The 18,261-nt window shown below is 39.4% G+C and overlaps 1 protein-coding gene and 1 pseudogene across 1 annotated transcript in view; one reads left to right on the top strand and one right to left on the bottom strand.

Moving 5' to 3' along the window:
- The first annotated feature begins 3,506 nt into the window (after nt 1-3,506).
- LOC122202477 (cytochrome P450 2C21) overlaps nt 3,507-18,261 on the top strand; it is a 37,855-nt gene continuing 23,100 nt past the window's right edge. The window contains exons 1-3 of the mRNA XM_042908866.1: nt 3,507-3,593; nt 12,818-13,119; nt 17,547-17,709. Coding sequence (XP_042764800.1) covers nt 12,877-13,119; nt 17,547-17,709 — 406 coding nt within the window. The 5' untranslated portion in view covers nt 3,507-3,593; nt 12,818-12,876. The remainder of the gene's footprint in view (nt 3,594-12,817; nt 13,120-17,546; nt 17,710-18,261) is intronic.
- Nucleotides 9,877-11,788, bottom strand: LOC122202478 (annotated as a pseudogene).

The following is an 18,261-nucleotide window of genomic DNA, read 5'->3' as shown; positions in this document are numbered from 1 at the left end:
AGCCCAGCGCGGGGCTCAAACTCATGAGCCATGAGATCATGACCTGAGCTGAAGTTGGATACTTAACTAACTGAGCCACCTAGGTGCCCGAGTTGTTTTTTTTGTTTTTTGTTTTTTTTTAATTAGGTAGATGAGGCCTCCTCTATTAAGCTTACTTTCCCTTCTTTCATCCATTCTATCTAGGAAAGCCATAATAAGTTATTTAACAATACTGCTGATTCAAATAGTTTTATTTTGGAGAGACTAGAGGAATGACAAGAATCGTGGACACTAACAATCACTGGAACGTCTTTGATTCTTGTCAAAATGGAACAGAACAAATGTGAACTAGGTTATAAGGCTCATCATTTTATTCTTTCTGGAGGCATTTAGGTGATTGGGCAAATACTATTTGGCAAGCATTTACAACAGCATGTACTATGTGTGTGGACCTACACTAAGCATCATGGGGGACTTTCAATCTTGTAAGGTGAGAGAATGATAAAACTTGATCCCTGTTTGGTGAGTGGTAAAGGTGGAACTGAAGAAAGGCAGAGCATACATACTCTTATGTCTTGGATGAAATAATTATAACTTTTAAGGAGCAGCATATGCAAAATACTGTGCTCTAAAGTGAAGCTATAATTGATGATTAAACATAGTGCACTTAAAAGAAGTGATGGTGTAAGTTGGCCGTGAAGGATGGGGAAGGGAATTCCGTATGTGGTGAGGACATGCCCAACTTTAGACAAGTGGATTGGCAGGGAGACTGGGTAGAGGGAGCAGAGGACTTTAAGTGGTTTGGTAAAAATGGGCTTTGGCCTGATAAGGAATTGGAGTTTGGTATGTATGGAGTGATCTGAATACTGAGTTAGCAATTTTTTATTTGATTCGATGGAAATTTGAGCAAGAACAGGGATGTGCTTGCAGGTGAAATTTGAGGGAAATTATGCAGGAGTTCCCTGGAGTGTTTTGAAATACAGTGAGGGGGTAGTTCAAGGGCCTGCTGGAGGTCTCTAATTTCTAGACTTACTATCTGAGAGTCTGGATAATCATCATAGCCATGGAAATGCAGAGAAGATCACATGAAGATTGGGGCCCCTGGGTGGCTCAGTCGGTTGAGCATCTGAATTGTGGTTTTGGCTCAGGTCTTTGTCTTGGTTCGTGAGATGGAGTCCCACATTGGGCTCTGCACTGACAGTGCAAAGTCTTCTTAGGATCCTCTCTCTCTGCCCCTTCCCTGATCATGTACATGCATGCATGCATCCTCGTGCTCTCTCTTTCTCAAAATGGGTAAATTAAAAAAAAAAAAAAAAAAGATTACATGAAGATTGTCTCTCTGCGTTCTCATGGATCTAGGAAGACAATCAGTTGGGCAAGTCCAAAGAAGCAAAAGGAGAAGAAAAACATTAAAAAGAAGGAATGGGGCGCCTTTGTGGCTCAGTTGGTTGAGCTCCAACTTCAGCTCAGGTCATGATCTCATGGTTTGTGAATTCAAACCCTGCATCAGGCTCACTGCTGTCAGTGCAGAGCCTGCTCCGGAAACTCTGTCTCTGTCTCTCTAAAAAATAAATAAACATTTTTAAAAAAGAAGGACTAGATCAGATTGAGTGAGGAAGGTGGACCCCTGGGTGGCCTTTGGATGGGCTAAGAGGATTTGCTGGTGAATCATAACTAAAGAGAGCAATTTAGAAGGAAGGAGATGATGGTGAGAGAAATTTCAGTAATGGAAGATCTTCTCTTTGAGAAGTTAAACCAAAGTGGGAAAGATCTGGGTGACAGATTTAAATAGTGGTTGGGTCAAGTGGAAAAAGTACATGGGAAGGGAATAAAGATACTTATTGATACATAAGTGTGAGTGCAAAGTTTTCACCAAAATGGGACAGGGAAGATTCTAGAACACATGGAAGAGAGGTACTCCCAGAAAGAAAAGGACATTTCTTCCTCTGAAATTACAATTGGTTTAATCATCTATTTTCTGTTACACTGGGTGGATTGGAGAAATTGGTTAGCGGGCAGGACCTAGGACCCTAAATGGGTAGAGTCTAGAAGGTCAAAAATAATGACATTCAAATAATTTTCTGTGGAATTTGGTCTGAACCAATTCCCAATTTCATGGGATCTGGGTGAGGTACAGTGATTTGGGTCAAGTAGCTGATTTAAGGAGCTGTAAGAAGAAGCAAATTCCTTTCAGTATCTGTCCTTTTTTTCTATCCCTTAGGAATGGTTCTTAACCTTTTGGAGGCCATAGTTCTTTCTGGGAAGATTTCACTTGTATGCACCACTTGCTTTTTTTGCCCATTTTGATGGGTGTTATGGATGCTGTAAAGCCTCTTCATTACTCCCAGGATGAGGAGGGCTCCAAATCCTCTGGTGTCTGAATTATCAGTAGCTATTGCCCCAGTACTGTATTTAAATATAACTTCATTGTTCTGGGCAACATTATTTTATTTTGATTCTAGCATAATTTTGATAGGCCAGGTATGAGAACCACTGAATCCCCTGATGCACTTGAACAGATGGGTATATCCAGGGAAAATTTGTACTATTGTTTCTTTGTATTGGGACATATGTTGGGCAATTATTTTGTCAAGTAATTGCATCTAATCACTCCTAGGGAGTGCTAAATGCTAAAAAACTTACCTATGACAACCTGATAATGATTATATCTAACTTGTGATGAAATAGAAATAATGAACCTTATCCTGAGATGTAGACTCTTTCTTCTGTCGAAACATCCTAAGAGCACAGGTTTGATAACAAGAAAGGTGAATTTGGGGATAGATTAGAATAGAATTATAGAAGTTGGAAAGGCATGGATAGTATTCACTTTGATTCTTTTCTTTTTTTAATTTTTAAAAAGTTTTTATTTATCTATTTTGAAAGAGAGAGAGAGGGAGAGAAGGAGAACGCAAGCAGGGGAGGGGCAGAGAGAGAGGGAGAAAGAGAATCCCAAGCAGGCTCCACACTGCCAACGCAGAGCCCAACATGGGGCTTGAACCCACAAACCGTGAGATCACGACCTGAGCTGAGATGAAGAGTCAGATGCTTAACCGACTGAGCCATCCAGGCGCCCCACCTTGATTCTTTTTCTTAAAAAGTTTTTAAGTTGATGTGCCCACGGCTGTCTTCTGTTCAAATTGCCTGGCAGGACTGAAGAGAGGAGATAACCCAAAGGGGAGAATGATAGGGAAAACTGAAGGGCGGAGTGGACAGTAGGAGATGTGATCATTCTCTGAACAATGCAGAATCCCAGCTTCATAGCTGTGGTTTGGGCACAACCAACTTGAGTTGTCTAAGGTGTTTGTTTGTTTGTTTGTTTGTTTCTTAAGAGGTGCCTACTTCATTGATCAGTGTGCATTTTTTCAAAATTCATTCTTCATAGCGAAGATGTCCAGAGTAGTGTTCCAATGTTGCAGTTGCGAAAATGGATACTCCACTTTCTATTACTGAAGAATGAAATAAGTTCTGGAATTCTGCGTGAAATTGTCTCAGATGGTTTTACAGTCTGCGAAGCATTCTAAAAAGTTAGCTTCAGGAGAAGAGAACCTGCTATGACAAAAGATGTAGCTGAAGGAAACCTACTATCCAAGAAAGCTATGTCCAGAAAAGTAGTGAGTACAGAGTGAGAATATCTGAGTCAATCTTTTGTTTTTTTCCCCCCTCAATATGTACTTATTTTTGAAAGAGAGCAAGAGAGAGTGGGGGAGGGGCAGAGAGAGAGAGTGCGAGAATCCCAAGGAGGCTCTGATGCTGACAGCACAGATGATGCTGACATGGGGCTCAGTCCCATGAACCGCGAGATCATGACCTGAGCTGAAATCATGAGTCAGATAGTCAACCAACTGAGCCACCCAGGCGCCCCTGTCCCCTCAAATTTTTAGGTGCACAATACAGTATTGTTGCACAGCTATCTCTAGAACTTTACATCTTACGTGATTGAAACTCTTCATCCATTGAATAGCAACTTCCTATTTCCACTTCTGCCAAGCCCCAGGCAAAAACCATTCTGCTCTGTTCCTATGAGTTTGACTATTTTAGATGTTTCGTTTAAGTTGAATCATGTGGTATTTGTCCTTCTGTGACTGCTTTACCTCACTTAGCAAGGGCAGGCAGCAGGAGTCAGTCCAACGAAGGGCTCACTGGCTGTTGCAGTGGCCTAGCTGTTGGTGTGCCCCACCCCCCCAACGGCTGTACACTCTCCCACCAGGTGTTCAGACTGCAATGATGGTTGATGGTGAGGATTAGGCCAGGCGTGCACAGCTGGAGGGGCTGGCTATAGGTGCACATGGTGCTGCAGGCTGGTGACAAGACAGAGCCTGATCTGGCCCCACAAGCAGCTTCAGAGGCCCTGGCCTACCAGCATGTGCCCCCATGGCTCCATGCTCTGCTGAGGGAGGAGGAGGAGGAGGAAGAGAGTTCTAAAGATTGCAAAGGGACGGGTGGCTGGGTCTCTCAGTTGGTTGAGCGTCTGACTCTTGATTTGGCTCAGGTCATGACTCCAGGCTCAACACTAGGAGCATGGGGCCTGCTTAAGATCCTCACTCCCTCTGTCCCTCCCCCAGAGAGCACATGCATGCGTGCTTTCTCGCTCTTTAAAAAAGTAAATAAAGATTGCAAAGAGACAAACTTTTCTGAACCTCCCTTTTTATTTACCCACTGTGAAACTGTCAACTCACTATTTCAACAGATTGTTTGACGTCCAAGTGATTCTGCAAGATACTCAACAAATGTTTGTAGGATGTAATTTAGTTGAAATACTTTCCATTATAGAGTTCATAAGTCATACGGTTGACCACTGAACAACACAGGGGGATCCTCCTGACCTCAGGGGAAAGCTCTCAGTTTTCCCCCATTGAGGATGATATTAGCTGTGGGCTTTTCATAAATGGCTTTTACGATGTTCAAGTATGTTCCTTCTATCCTGACTTTCTCAAGGGTTTTTTTATTAAGAAAGGATGCTGAATTTTGTCAAATGCTTTTTCTGCATCGATTGACAGGATCAGACGGTTCTTTTCTTTTCTTAATGTGATGTATCATATTGATTGATTTGCGAATGTTGAACCAGCCCTGCAGCCCAGGAACGAATCCCACTTGATTGTGGTGAATAATTCTTTTTATATGCTGTTGAATTCGATTTGCTAGTATCTTGTTGAGAATTTTTGCATCCATATTCATCAGGGATATTGGCCTGTAGTTCTCTTTTTTTGCTGGGTCTCTGTCTGGCTTAGGAATCAAAGTAATACTGGCTTCATAGAATGAGTCTGGAAGTTTTCCTTCCCTTTCTATTTTTTTGGAACAGCTTGAGAAGGATAGGTATTATCTCTGCTTTAAATGTCTGGTAGAATTCCCCAAGGAGGCCATCTGGTCCTGGACTCTTATTTGTTGGGAGATTTTTGATAACTGATTCAATTTCTTCGCTGGTTATGAGTCTGTTCAAGTTTTCTATTTCTTCCTCTTTGAGTTTTGGAAGTGTGTGGGTGCTTAGGAATTTGTCCATTTCTTCCAGGTTGTCCAGTTTGTTGGCATATAATTTTTCATAGTATTCCCTAATAATTGCTTGTATTTCTGAGGGATTTTTTGTAATAATTTCATTTTCATTCATGATTTTATCTATTTGGGTCATCTCCCTTTTCTTTTTGAGAAGCCTGGCTAGAGGTTTTATCAATTTTGTTTAGTTTTTCAAAAAACCAACTCTTGGTTTCATTGATCTCCCCTACAGTTTTTTTAGATTCTATATTGTTTATTTCTGCTCTTGACTTTATTATTTCTCTTCTGCTTTGGGGTGTCTTTGCTCCTCTGCTTCTATTTCCTTTAGGTGTGCTGTTAGATGTTGTATTTGGGATTTTTCTTGTTTCTTGAGATAGGCCTGGATTGTAATAAGATATACAGCTTTTGATGCAAAAGGAAGATCCAGAAAATTATCATTGAATCTACTATGGGTTATTTCTTTTCCCTCTATTTCTGGAAAAACAAGCTTCTTTTATAATCCAAATTCATGTAATATCTTTCTCTGAAACTGAATTAAAATACTTATTTTGTGCTTGAAAAAAAAAAGTTTTCTTTTGCACATTATTTTTGTATCCTGCCTTCTCCCTTTTCTTGGATACATTTTTTTTTAAGTTTATTTATTTTGAGAGACAGCACAAGCAGGGAAGGAGCAGAGAGAGAGGAAGAGAGAGGATCTCAAGCAGGCTCCACACTATCAGCACAGAGCCTGACGCAAGGCTCAATCCCACAAACCATGAGATCATGACCTGAGCAGAAATCAAGAGTCAGATACTTAACTGGCTGAGCCACTGAGGTGCCCCTCTTGGATACATTTTTATTTTGTTGGAGTTTTTCTCAATCATTTTGGAAATGGTTTCAAGGTTATAAAATGTCTGAATGTTTACATGTTCAAAAATGCCTGTATTTTGACATCATATTTGAATCCTATTTTGGCATACACTAATAATTTTGAAAATCATTTCCTATTGAACCTTTGAATACCTTACTCCACTGTAGTCTGTCATGTAAAAGCATCGTATATGGGAAGCTTTAAACTGATCTTTATTCTTTATAACTTCCTTTTTCTCTCCAGGATTTTTTACATTTTGTCTTTGTTTTGTTTTGTTTCTTGATGTTCCAAGGTCTCACAAGATTGTGGGAGTGTCGGTCTTTTTACTTTAATCCTTCTTCAAACTTGGTGTGGATCCTTTGCATTTTTCATCAGTTTAGGAAATTTTTCTTTAATTTCCTTTGCTTATTTTTCCATTTAGGTATTTTTTTCTCTCTCCTTGAAACTGCTATCATAAATTCTTTGGAACTTCTAGAACTATTGTCCATACCATTTAACTCTGTAGTTTTCATTATTATTACTTTATACTCTATTCTTGCGAAACCTTTGGTTTCCCAATGTCTTCCTGCTAAATAAATTGAAATACAGCTAAATCTAGTTTATTACTCAGCACGTTTGTTCATTTAAAAAATGTTTTCGGTCAGAAAAACTAAAAGGCGATTGACAGAATGGGAGAAAATATTTGCAAATGACATGTCAGATAAAGGGTTAGTATCCAAAATCTATAAAGAGTTTGCCAAACTCAACACCCAAAAAACAAATAATCCAGTGAAGAAATGGGCAAAAGACATGAATAGACTCTTTTCCAAAGAAGACATCCAGATGGCTAACAGACACATGAAAAAATGCTCAACATCACTCATCATCAGGGAAACACAAATCAAAACCACAAAGAGATACCACCTCACACCTGTCAGAATGGCTAAAATGAACAACTCAGGCAACAACAGATGTTGGCGAGGATGTGGAGAAAGGGGAACCCTCTTGCACTGTTGGTGGGAATGCAAACTGGTGCTGCCACTCTGGAAAACAATATGGAGGCTCCTCCAAAAGTTAAAAATAGAACTACCCTACGACCAGTAACTGCACTACTAGGTATTTAGCCAAAGGATACAGGAGTGATGATTTGAAGGAGCACATGCACCTTAATGTTTATAGCAGCACTATCAACAATAGCCAAAAAATGGAAAGAGCCGAAATGTCTATCAACAATGAATGGATAAAGAAGATGTGGTTCATATATATAATATATGGAATATTACTTGGCAATCGAAAAGAATGAAATCTTGCCATTTGCAACAACGTGGATGCTAAGTGAAATTAGAAAAAGACCAATATGTGATTTTACTCATATATGGAATTTAAGAAACAAAACAGATGAACAAAAGGAAGGGAAGCAAAAATAAGATTAAAACAGAGAGGGAGACAACCATAAAAGACTCTTAAATTCAGAGGACAAACTGAAGGATGCTGAAGGGTGTTGGGTGGGGAGATGGGCTAAATAGGTGGTGGGCATTAAGGAGGACACTTGTTAGGATGGCACTGGGTCTTATATGTTGGGATGGCACTGCGTCTTTGGGGCATGTGGGTGGCTCAGTCAGTTAAGTGTCTGACGCTTGATTTGGGCCCAGGGCATGATGTCACCGTCATGAAATAGAGCCCTGCATCAGGCTCTGTGCTGGGCGTGGAACCTGCTTACGATTCTTTCTCCATCTTCCCTCTGCCCCTCTTCCTGCTTGTGCATGCTCCTGCTCTCGCTCTCGCTCTCTCTTAAAAAAAGGTTTTGTAATCGTATTGTTAATTACCAAGAACTTTTTCTAATAACGTGTTCTTTTTTTTGTTTTTTTAACGTTTATTTATTTTTGAGACAGAGAGAGACAGAGCATGAACGGGGGAGGGGCAGAGAGAGAGGGAGACACAGAACTGGAAGCAGGCTCCAGGCTCTGAGCCATCAGCCCAGAGCCCGACGCGGGGCTCGAACTCACGGTCCGTGAGATCGTGACCTGAGCCGAAATCGGACGCCCAACTGACTGAGCCACCCAGGCGCCCCAACGTGTTCTTTTTAAATGGCTAAATATATCTTATGATGTTTTACTTATTTTAACCATTTTTGTTTTCTCAAGGTTAACTTCTTCAGGGATTAGTATTCTTTTTTTTTTTTTTTAAGTTTTATTTATTGAGAAGCCATACAGAGAAAGACAGATACCATATGGTTTCACTCTTATGTGGATCCTGAGAAACGTAACAGAAACCCATGGGGGAGGGGAAGGAAAAAAAAAAAAAAAGAGGTTAGAGTGGGAGAGAGCCAAAGCATAAGAGACTGTTAAAAACTGAGAACAAACTGAGGGTTGATGGGGGGTGGGAGGGAGGGCAGGGTGGGTGATGGGTATTGAGGAGGGCACCTTTTGGGATGAGCACTGGGTGTTGTATGGAAACCAATTTGACAGTAAATTTCATATATTAAAAAATAATAATAATAAAAAAATAAAAGATGAAGTAAAAAAAACAAAAAAAAACAAAAAAACAAAAAACAAAAAAAAAAAAGTTTTATTTATTGAGAGAGAGAGAGAGAGAGAGAGAGAATGCAAGTGGGAGTGGGAGAGAGAATCCCAAGCAGGCTCTGCACTGTCAGGGCAGAACCTGAAACATAGCCCAAACCCATGAACCCTGAAATTATTACCTGAGCCAAAGTTGGACACTTAACCAACTGGCACCCCTAACGTTCTTGTTTTTTTGTTGGTTTTTTTTTTTTTTAGCTGTACAAAAAATAAATTAACTTTATTAAGTTACTATTTCAGTCCTTAGACATTGATTTGTTTATAAAAATATCAGTTTGAAATACATTATTGAAAGTGAATACACACAATAAATGGAAAACAGGGATGCATGGTGCTGGAGACATATCAACCAACTCATCTTCAGGTGTTGCCCACTGTTGTAGACAAGATTTGACACATAATCAGCATTATTGAAAGAGCAGTCAAAGTACCTGGGAGAGGGGTGCAAACTATAAGAAAAATATATTAAAGCTCTGGACCACTCACCAAAAAAATATTCACTGTTTAATCTGGGAGTTAATCTCACTATATATAGCACTGAATAAACTACTACCCATAAGAACAATTTAAAAATAAGAAAAGTGCCAAGGAACCCTCATTAACAGTATTTTTAAGTCTAAGTTTCTACCTTAAATATCTGATGATTACTCGAATATCCTAAGCCAAGAGGCAGGCCCTATGACAATAAGTTATAAATAGTCTGAATTTAATAACTTAAAGGTGATAATGGTTAATATAATACATACTGTGTGAGGAACTCAACTAACCTCTTTCAGGTAAGGTCATAATTAAAAGGCTTAAGTCTACAGTTTCAATTTCTGCTTAAGAGTGATGATATCCCATTATTGTAAATATGCTAATATGCACATTACTTGCATGAATTATACTTGAATGAATTCTGTATACACGTGGTTCCATATTCCAAATGCAAATTCTCAGCGGTGTAGGCTTAAAATCAAAGCTGGGTTTAACAAATGCTTTCTAACTTCTGAAAGCAAATGATAAAAGCACTGCCTAAAAGTGAATAAACTAAGGTTACAAACAGGTGACCAATCCTTTTTTTCCCTTTATGTGTGATGAACTTCATGAAGCCTTAATTCCAAGGTATATTTGTTTCTGGACCATACAGCTTACATGATTTTCTTTTTTCTTTTCTTTTCTTTCTTTTTTTTTTTAAGAATTACATTTTTTTAACTTTATTTTTGATTTTTTAAAATTTACATCCAAATTAGTTACCATATAGTGAAGCAGTGACTTCAGGAGTAGATTCCTTAATGTCCCTTACCCATTTAGCCCATCCCCCCTCCCACAACCCCTCCAGCAACCCTCAGTTCTCCATATTTATGAGTCTCTTCTGTTTTGTCCCCTCCCTGTTTTTATATTATTTTTGTTTCCCTTCCCTTATGTTCATCTGTTTTGTCTCTTAAAGTACTCATATGAGTGAAGTAATATGATTTTTGTCTTTCTCTGACTAATTTCACTTAGCATAATACCCTCCAGTACCATCCACATAATTGCAAATGGCAACATTTCATTCTTTTTGATTGCCGAGTAATACTCCATTGTATATATATATACCACATTTTCTTTATCCATTTATTCCATTCACTCCATCCATTCATCTATTCATGGACATTTGGGCTCTTTCCATACTTTGGCTATTGTTGATAGTGCTGCTATAAACATGGGGGTGAATGTGTCCCTTCAAAACAGCATACCTGTATCCCTTGGATAAATGCCTAGTAGTGCAATTGCTGGGTCGTAGGGTAGTTCTATTTTTAGTTTTTTGAAGAACCCCCATACTATTTTCCAGAGTGGCTGCACCAGCTTGCATTCCCACCAACAATGCAAAAGAGATCCTCTTTCTCCGCATCCTCGCCAACATCTGTTGCTGCCTGAGTTGTTAATGTTAGCCATTCTGACAAGTGTGAGGTGGTATCTCATTGTGGTTTTGATTTGTATTTCCCTGATGATGAGTGAGTGATGTTGAGCATTTTTTCATGTGTCGGTTGGCCATCTGGATGTCTTCTTTGGAGAAGTGTCTATTCATGTCTTTTGCCCGCTTCTTCACGGGATTATTTGTTTTTTGGGTGTTGAGTTTGAGAAGTTCTTTGTAGATTTTGGATACTAACCCTTTATCTGATATGTTATTTGCAAATATCTTCTCCCATTCTGTTGGTTGCCTTTTAGTTTTGCTGATTGTTTCCTTCACTGTGCAGAAGCTTTTTATTTTGATGAGGTCCCAGACATGATCCTCTTTCAAAGGCAGCTAACATCTGCTTTACAACTTCATCGAAAAATGATGTGGCAAGCTGAGAGTACAGAAGGGAGCGGAATTCAGAAGAAATTGAAAAATCCAAGGTACAAGTTCTTGGGTAGCCAGGAAGACCAGGGCTAAAATGCCAAATAGTCTTCAAATGATTGAAAAGCTTCCCATCAGTATAGGATGCCTTTACCAAATGTGGTTTCACCAAGGTTCCTACTGATGTATAGCGCTCCAACACAGGTGGAAACCCAATTTCCAATTGTGTTTTGCAGTATCCGGTTCTCTTTGATATTACATCTGATTTTTTACGCCAAGGAACAAAATGCTTGTAGTCTTCCATTCCTGATACCACATCATACATTTTCTGCATAGAATATCCTATAATTCTCCTCTCTGAATATTCTTTTGTTTATTAATGGTGCAACACTTTTGAAGAAAGTTCTTGCATATATCTCCTTAGGCAAAACTGAGGTATGTAGTGGAAGAGTTCTGCTCATCAGTATACCACAGGAAGCTAAATATCTGACGTTCCAGGTAGGGCCCCTGCGATGGAGCCAGGGTTCCAGCCACTGCCGTTGACTTTGGACGGCATCCCGAAACCACCTTTCTCAGGGCCCCCTGACTGGCCCCAGCTTCCATGATCATCTCACTCTCATGTTCTCGTTTCTTAAGTGTGATATTTGTCGTGCCTTGTCGGATTTCCTCAAATGTATTTTGAGTCTTGAAGTTTTGTTCATATCTTTGAGCTTCTAGACACTTTCAAATATTTATAGTATTGAATTCTGGAGTATATTTCCTTACCCACGTGAGATTAAGCAATGTATTCTGGTTATAGGACCCTCATTGGAAATGGATGTACAAGGGGAAGGAGGGGTGATATGCAGCCAAAGGACCTTCCACTGTTTAAGTGATTTCTTTCCTTGACTTGGTAGATCCCTGTCTTCTAATGTCTTTTGACCCTGCATCCCCTTTGGGAGTTAAGTGTGTCAGAACGCCTCACATATATTGGGACACCTGGGTGGCTCAGTTGGTTAAGCATCAGACTTATGCTCAGGTCATGATCTCATGGTTTGTGAGTTCAAACCCTGTGTTAGGCTCTGTGCTGACAGCTAGGAGCCTGGATCTTATTTTGGATTCTGTGTCTTCCTGTCTCTACCCCTCCCCTGCACGTGCGCTCGCTTGCTCTCTCTCTCTCTCTCACTCCATACACACACACGCTCTCTCTCTCTCTCTCTCTCAAAAATAAACATTAAAATTTTTTTAATTAAAAAAAAAAGAACTCTTGACATATAGAAAGGGGCTCTGCCAAGAGTTGGGATATCTCTACTCTTCTTTAGGAAAGACTAGCTCTGTATATTCTTCTTTTTTACCCTGCCTTCTCCCTACTATCTCTTAATTCTGGCTTTTTCCTGGATTTTCTGCGAAAAGGCACTGAGAGAGTGCTGCTTTCTTCTGCTCATGTAGTAGTAATTTTTGACATGAGATACTCTCTTTCATCATTTGTCAAGATCATGAATTCCAGCCCTTTGAAAATCTGATAGTTTTCAGTTTTACTGTTAAAATATGACCATCTCTGAAGAAGTAAGAGTTACTGTTTTAGTTGGGATTACCAATGAAAACCTAGATATTTATCAACACTAAAGTGACTGTTTTTGTTTTACTCTTTGCTAATAGGTCAAAATCCACTGAAGATAAAAAAGTATCCCAAAGGTTGAAGATTTAGTGCATGTTTGATGATCAGCTGGAACTTAGTATTTATAAAACTTTTGGATTCCAAGCTTCCAACTGCATTTACGCAAGGTACAACAATGGATCTTTTCATAATTCTGGTGATTTATCTTTCTTGTTTGATTCTTTATTTTCTCTGGAATAGAAACCGTGCCAAAGGGAAGTTACCACCTGGCCCCACTCCTCTGCCAATCATTGGAAATATTTTGCAGATAAATACTAATAATGTAAGCAAATCCATAAGCAAGGTGAGTATGATTACTTTTCTTCCAGCTGTTTGCGGTTACAGCCATATATCTAAATAAAATATGGTCCCAGCCATATTTGCAGGGGTGCAATTTTGATTGGGATTGTGTTGAATGTGTAGATAGCTTTGGGTAGTACTGACATTTTAACAATATTTATTCTTCCAATCCATGAGCACAGAATGTTTTTCCATTTCTTTGTGTCTTCTTTAATTTCCTTCATAAGCTTTCTATAGTTTTCAGCATACAGTTCTTTTACATCTTTGGTTAGGTTGATTCCTGGGTATTTTATGATTCTTGGTGCACTTGTAAATGGGATCAGTTTCTTTATTTGTCTTTGTGTTGCTTCATTATTAGTGTATAAGAATGCAACTGATTTCTGTACATTAATTTCGTATCCTGCGACTTTGCTGAATTCATGTATCAGTTCTAGCAGACTTTTGGTGGAGTCTATCGGGTTTTCCATGTATAATATATCGTCTGCAAAAAGTGAAAGCTTGACTTCATCTTTGCCAATTTTGATGCCTTTGATTTCCTTTTGTTGTCTGATTGCTGATGCGAGGACTTCCAACACTATGTTAAACAACAGCAGTGAGAGTGGACGTCCCTGTCGTGTTCCTGATCTCGGGGGGGGGGGGGGGGGGGGGGAAAGCTCTCAGTTTTTCCCCATTGAGGATAATATTAGCTGTGGGCTTTTCATAAATGGCTTTTATGATGTTTAAGTATGTTCCTTCTATTCCGACTTTCTCAAGGGTTTTTATTAAGAAAGGATGCTGAATTTTGTCAAATGCTTTTTCTGCATCGATTGACAGGATCTTACGGTTCTTTTCTTTTCTTTTATTAATGTGATGTATCACATTGATTGATTTGTGAATGTTGAACCAGCCCTGCAGCCCAGGAACGAATCCCACTTGATCGTGGTGAATAATTCTTTTTATATGCTGTTGAATTTGATTTGCTAGTATCTTGTTGAGAATTTTTGCATCCATAATTCATCAGGGATATTGGCCTGTAGTTCTCTTTTTTTGCTGGGTCTCTGTCTGGTTTGGGAATCAAAGTAATGCTGGCTTCATAGAATGAGTCTGGAAGTTTTCCTTCCCTTTCTATTTTTTGGAACAGCTTGAGAAGGATAGGTATTATCTCTGCTTTAAATGTCTGGTAGAATTCCCCATCACTCCTCATCAAGGAAATACAAATCAAAAGCACACTGAGATATCACCTCACGCCAGTCAGATTGGCTAAAATGAACAAATCAGGAGACTATAGATTCTGGCGAGGATGTGGAGAAACGGGAACCCTCTTGCACTGCTGGTGGGAATGCAAACTGGTGCTGCCACTCTGGAAAACAATATGGAGGCTCCTCCAAAAGTTAAAAATAGAACTACCCTACGACCAGTAACTGCACTACTAGGTATTTAGCCAAAGGATACAGGAGTGATGATTTGAAGGAGCACATGCACCTTAATGTTTATAGCAGCACTATCAACAATAGCCAAAAAATGGAAAGAGCCGAAATGTCTATCAACAATGAATGGATAAAGAAGTTGTGGTTTATATACACAATGGAATACTACTTGGCAATGAGAAAGAATGAAATATGGCCTTTTGTAGCAACATGGATGGAACTGGAGAGTGTGATGCTAAGTGAAATAAGTCATACAGAGAAAGACAGATACCATATGTTTTCAGTCTTATGTGGATGCTGAGAAACTTAACAGAAGACCATGGGGGAGAAGGAAAAAAAAAAAAAAAAAAGAGAGGGAGAGAGCCAAACCATAAAAGACTCATAAAAACTGTGAGAATAAACTGAGGGTTGATGGGGGGTGGGAGGGAGGGTAGGGTGGGTGATGGGCATTGAGGACGGCACCTGCTGGGATGAGCACTGGGTGTTGTATGGAAACCAATTTGACAATAAATTTCATATTAAAAAGAAAAGAAGTGATTTTAAAGAGAAGTGTTCATTGGGTATCCAGCTAGAAGGTTGCCAGAGAGGATGAGATCCATGAGATGATTGTTAAAATTGCCAAAAGAAGGAATTCCCTGTCCATGTTGTGAGCAGGTCCCCTTTTTAGTAATTATTCTTTGGTAAACTCTAATGGCAATGAAACTGTTTTCAATTTAAAAAAAAGTTCTGATCTACAGATCACAACACTAAAAATTTCCTAAAAACACACATTTTTTTAAGTCAAGGAAATACGGTCCCAGAATTGTTTCTATTATATTTGCTCAATGAATGTGTGAAGAACTACTCTATTCCTAGCTATTTATATAGGAGTAGCTCTCTAAATCTTGAAGGGATTGTCTGAAATCTGTCTTTGCTGAGACAGCTAGTTACCAGAGCACAGCTTCTGGAAACCCCTTTCTGTGTTTTGCACTAAGAGATTGAAAGAGGATTATGTCAGCACCCTAGCTCATCTGCTTGTTAACTCACAGCATTGGGCAAGTTTTAAAAATCTCTCTCAGTGTTAATTTCCATTCCTTTAAAATGTGAATAACAGTTCTATTTTGTGTAGGGTCCTTCAATATATCATATATTCAACAAGTTATTGAATATCTACTTTGTTAGATGCTGGGGATTTTGGGTTTTTTTTAAGTTTATTTATTTATTTTTGAGAGAGACAGAGAGAGAGAGAGCATGCAGGGGAGGGGCAGAGGGAGAGAGAGAGAATCCCAAGCAGGGTCCATGCACAAAGTCTGACATGGGGCTTGATCTCATGTACTGTGAGATCATGACTTGAGCCAAAATCAAAAAGTCGGATGCTTAACTGACTGAGCCATCCGGGTGCCCCAGTGCTGGGGATTTTCAGTGGTAAATGAAAAAGAAAAAACAGACCCTGGATTATGGAATTTATAGTCTATAGGGTAGGCATGTTTTGTAAAATAATCACGCAGATAAGTGTGTGATTACAAACCATGTAACAGGGACACAATAGAAAGAGGCCATGCAGCTCAGTGGAGCAGGAATGGGAGGAATGTCAGCAAAGCGTTCTCTGAGGAAGTGAAGCTGAAGCTGAGATCTAAAGAATGTTCAAGCATTAACCAGACAAAATGCAGATGGAAGTTCATTCCAGGCGGTTTCATTCTGGAGGAGAATTAGTTGTCATTGTCTCTGAAAGAGGACCAATTTGGTAAAAACATGGTGTGGGATATGATTGGAGAAATAGTTGCCAGAAATGCAAGTCTTACAAGGCTTTTAAAACTATTGGTCCTGGGGCACCTGGGTGGCCTCAGTCACTCATGTGTCCAACTTCGGCTCAAGCCATCTCGGTTCATGAGTTCGAGCCCTGCGTCAGGCTCTGTGCCGGCAGCTCAGAGCCTGGAGCCTGCTTCGGATTCTGTGTCTCCCTCTCTCTCTGCCCCTCCCCTGCTTGTGCTCTATCTCTCTCTCTTTCTCGCTCTCTCAAAAATAAACATTAAAAAAAAAGAATATTGGTCTTTAGCACAAGAGCAATGTGATGCCATTAACGTGCTTAAAGGACTCTCATGTTAACATTTGCCTTGTGAAAAGAGCACTCTGGTTGCTTTATGGAGAATGAATTGTAAGGTAGCAGGAGGACTCAAACCTTGGACAAGTTGAAGGAGTTATTTAGTATACCAAAGAAGCTGCCATGACAGAAAGACCCCAATAACACAATGGCTTCAGGAAGATAAGAGCTTATTTCTATCTCACAGCATGAGATCGAGGTGAGTGCTGCTGGGCTGCCTCTCTTCCTTGCGGTCATCTAGAGAACCAGTTTTTCTTTGTCTTCTAGTTGACCATCCTGGGCACCTAGGCTATTGTTCTCATGTGCATGGAGGCGGTGAGGTTGTTTCCATGCTGTCCTTTCAGTCCCCAGGTAGGGGGAGAAATGGAGGGCATGCAATTACCATTTATACAAAAGCGTAGGATTTGCACACATCATTTCTGCTAATATCAGTTCACGAAAACTTAGTCACATGGCCGCACAGGGAAGCTGGGAAATGTCTGCGACCATGTTGCCATGTCCTTATGTATTTAGAGGTCTCTAGTGCTAAAAAGACGTAGAGAGTGGATAATGAGGGATGATTGGTAGTCTACACATGGGACAAGATGGAGGAGCCTCCCTTAAGCAGGACAAGAAACACATTATTGTAACTATAGGAAGAAAGAAATTTGGTGCAGCTGTAGATTTGGCAGACAAAAGTTAATAAAAGAATATGAATAAATTCCATAATATAATATCTGTCACATAGTAGGAGCTGAATAAAGGTTAACTATTGATGACGATAATAATAATAGCAATGTGTCTAATAATATAATTACCACTTAATGTGATTAAGTTACTAGTTCTAGAAGTTGAGATCTTTTATATTACGTGAATGAGTATAAAATATCTCTTGAGTAAAGAGACTTATCTACATTTTTAGTTTTGAAATTCTCACTACTCCTGTACCTTGTATTGCTTTCCCAGCTAGCAGAGAGTTACGGCCCTGTGTTCACTGTGTACTTTGGCATCAAGCCCACTGTGGTGATATACGGATATGAAGCAGTAAAGGAAGCTCTAATTGATCAGAGTGAGGTGTTTTCTGGCAGAGGCCCTTTCCCAGTGCTGGACAAATCCATCCAGGGATTAGGTATGTCTCCATTTGGGGAACATATGTGGGTTTGTAAGTTGCAAAGACTTATAAACTAAGGGATTGAGAAATTGTAAGTATTTAGAGAAGCCTATGAAAAGATCATAATTCCAACATTTTTTTCCATAAAGGATCATTAATCCATATTTTAGATTTGGAAAGTGACAAGGTGTCTCCATGAAACATAAAATGCAATGAAAGCAAATCACCTAACCATTAATGTGCTATAAATTTGTGTTCATTTGAAAATATGGCCAGTTAGGATAATGTTCATTTCAGTTAAGATAATAAGAGACAGAAAAAGAAGGAAGGAAAATGACTCAATTATCCTAGCCACCAAACATCTTGCTTTTTGGCCTGAGTCATGGTTGCTAAGAGACTAGTTTAGGAAACTTGAATAGTGTGCATGGAACCAGCATAGGTTTGAAATATTCCCAGTCTTGACTTCAATCTTTTATTCTTCAAAAAAAAAAAAAGGCATAAGAAATATTTGAATCCAATAGAATACAATCCTTATACATACACAGATAAGCTCTGGAAAGAGGATTATAG

Source organism: Panthera leo, chromosome D2, assembly GCF_018350215.1.
Source record: "Panthera leo isolate Ple1 chromosome D2, P.leo_Ple1_pat1.1, whole genome shotgun sequence".
Taxonomy (NCBI): Eukaryota; Metazoa; Chordata; class Mammalia; order Carnivora; family Felidae; genus Panthera; species Panthera leo.
This window is presented reverse-complemented; position numbering and strand designations above follow the sequence as displayed.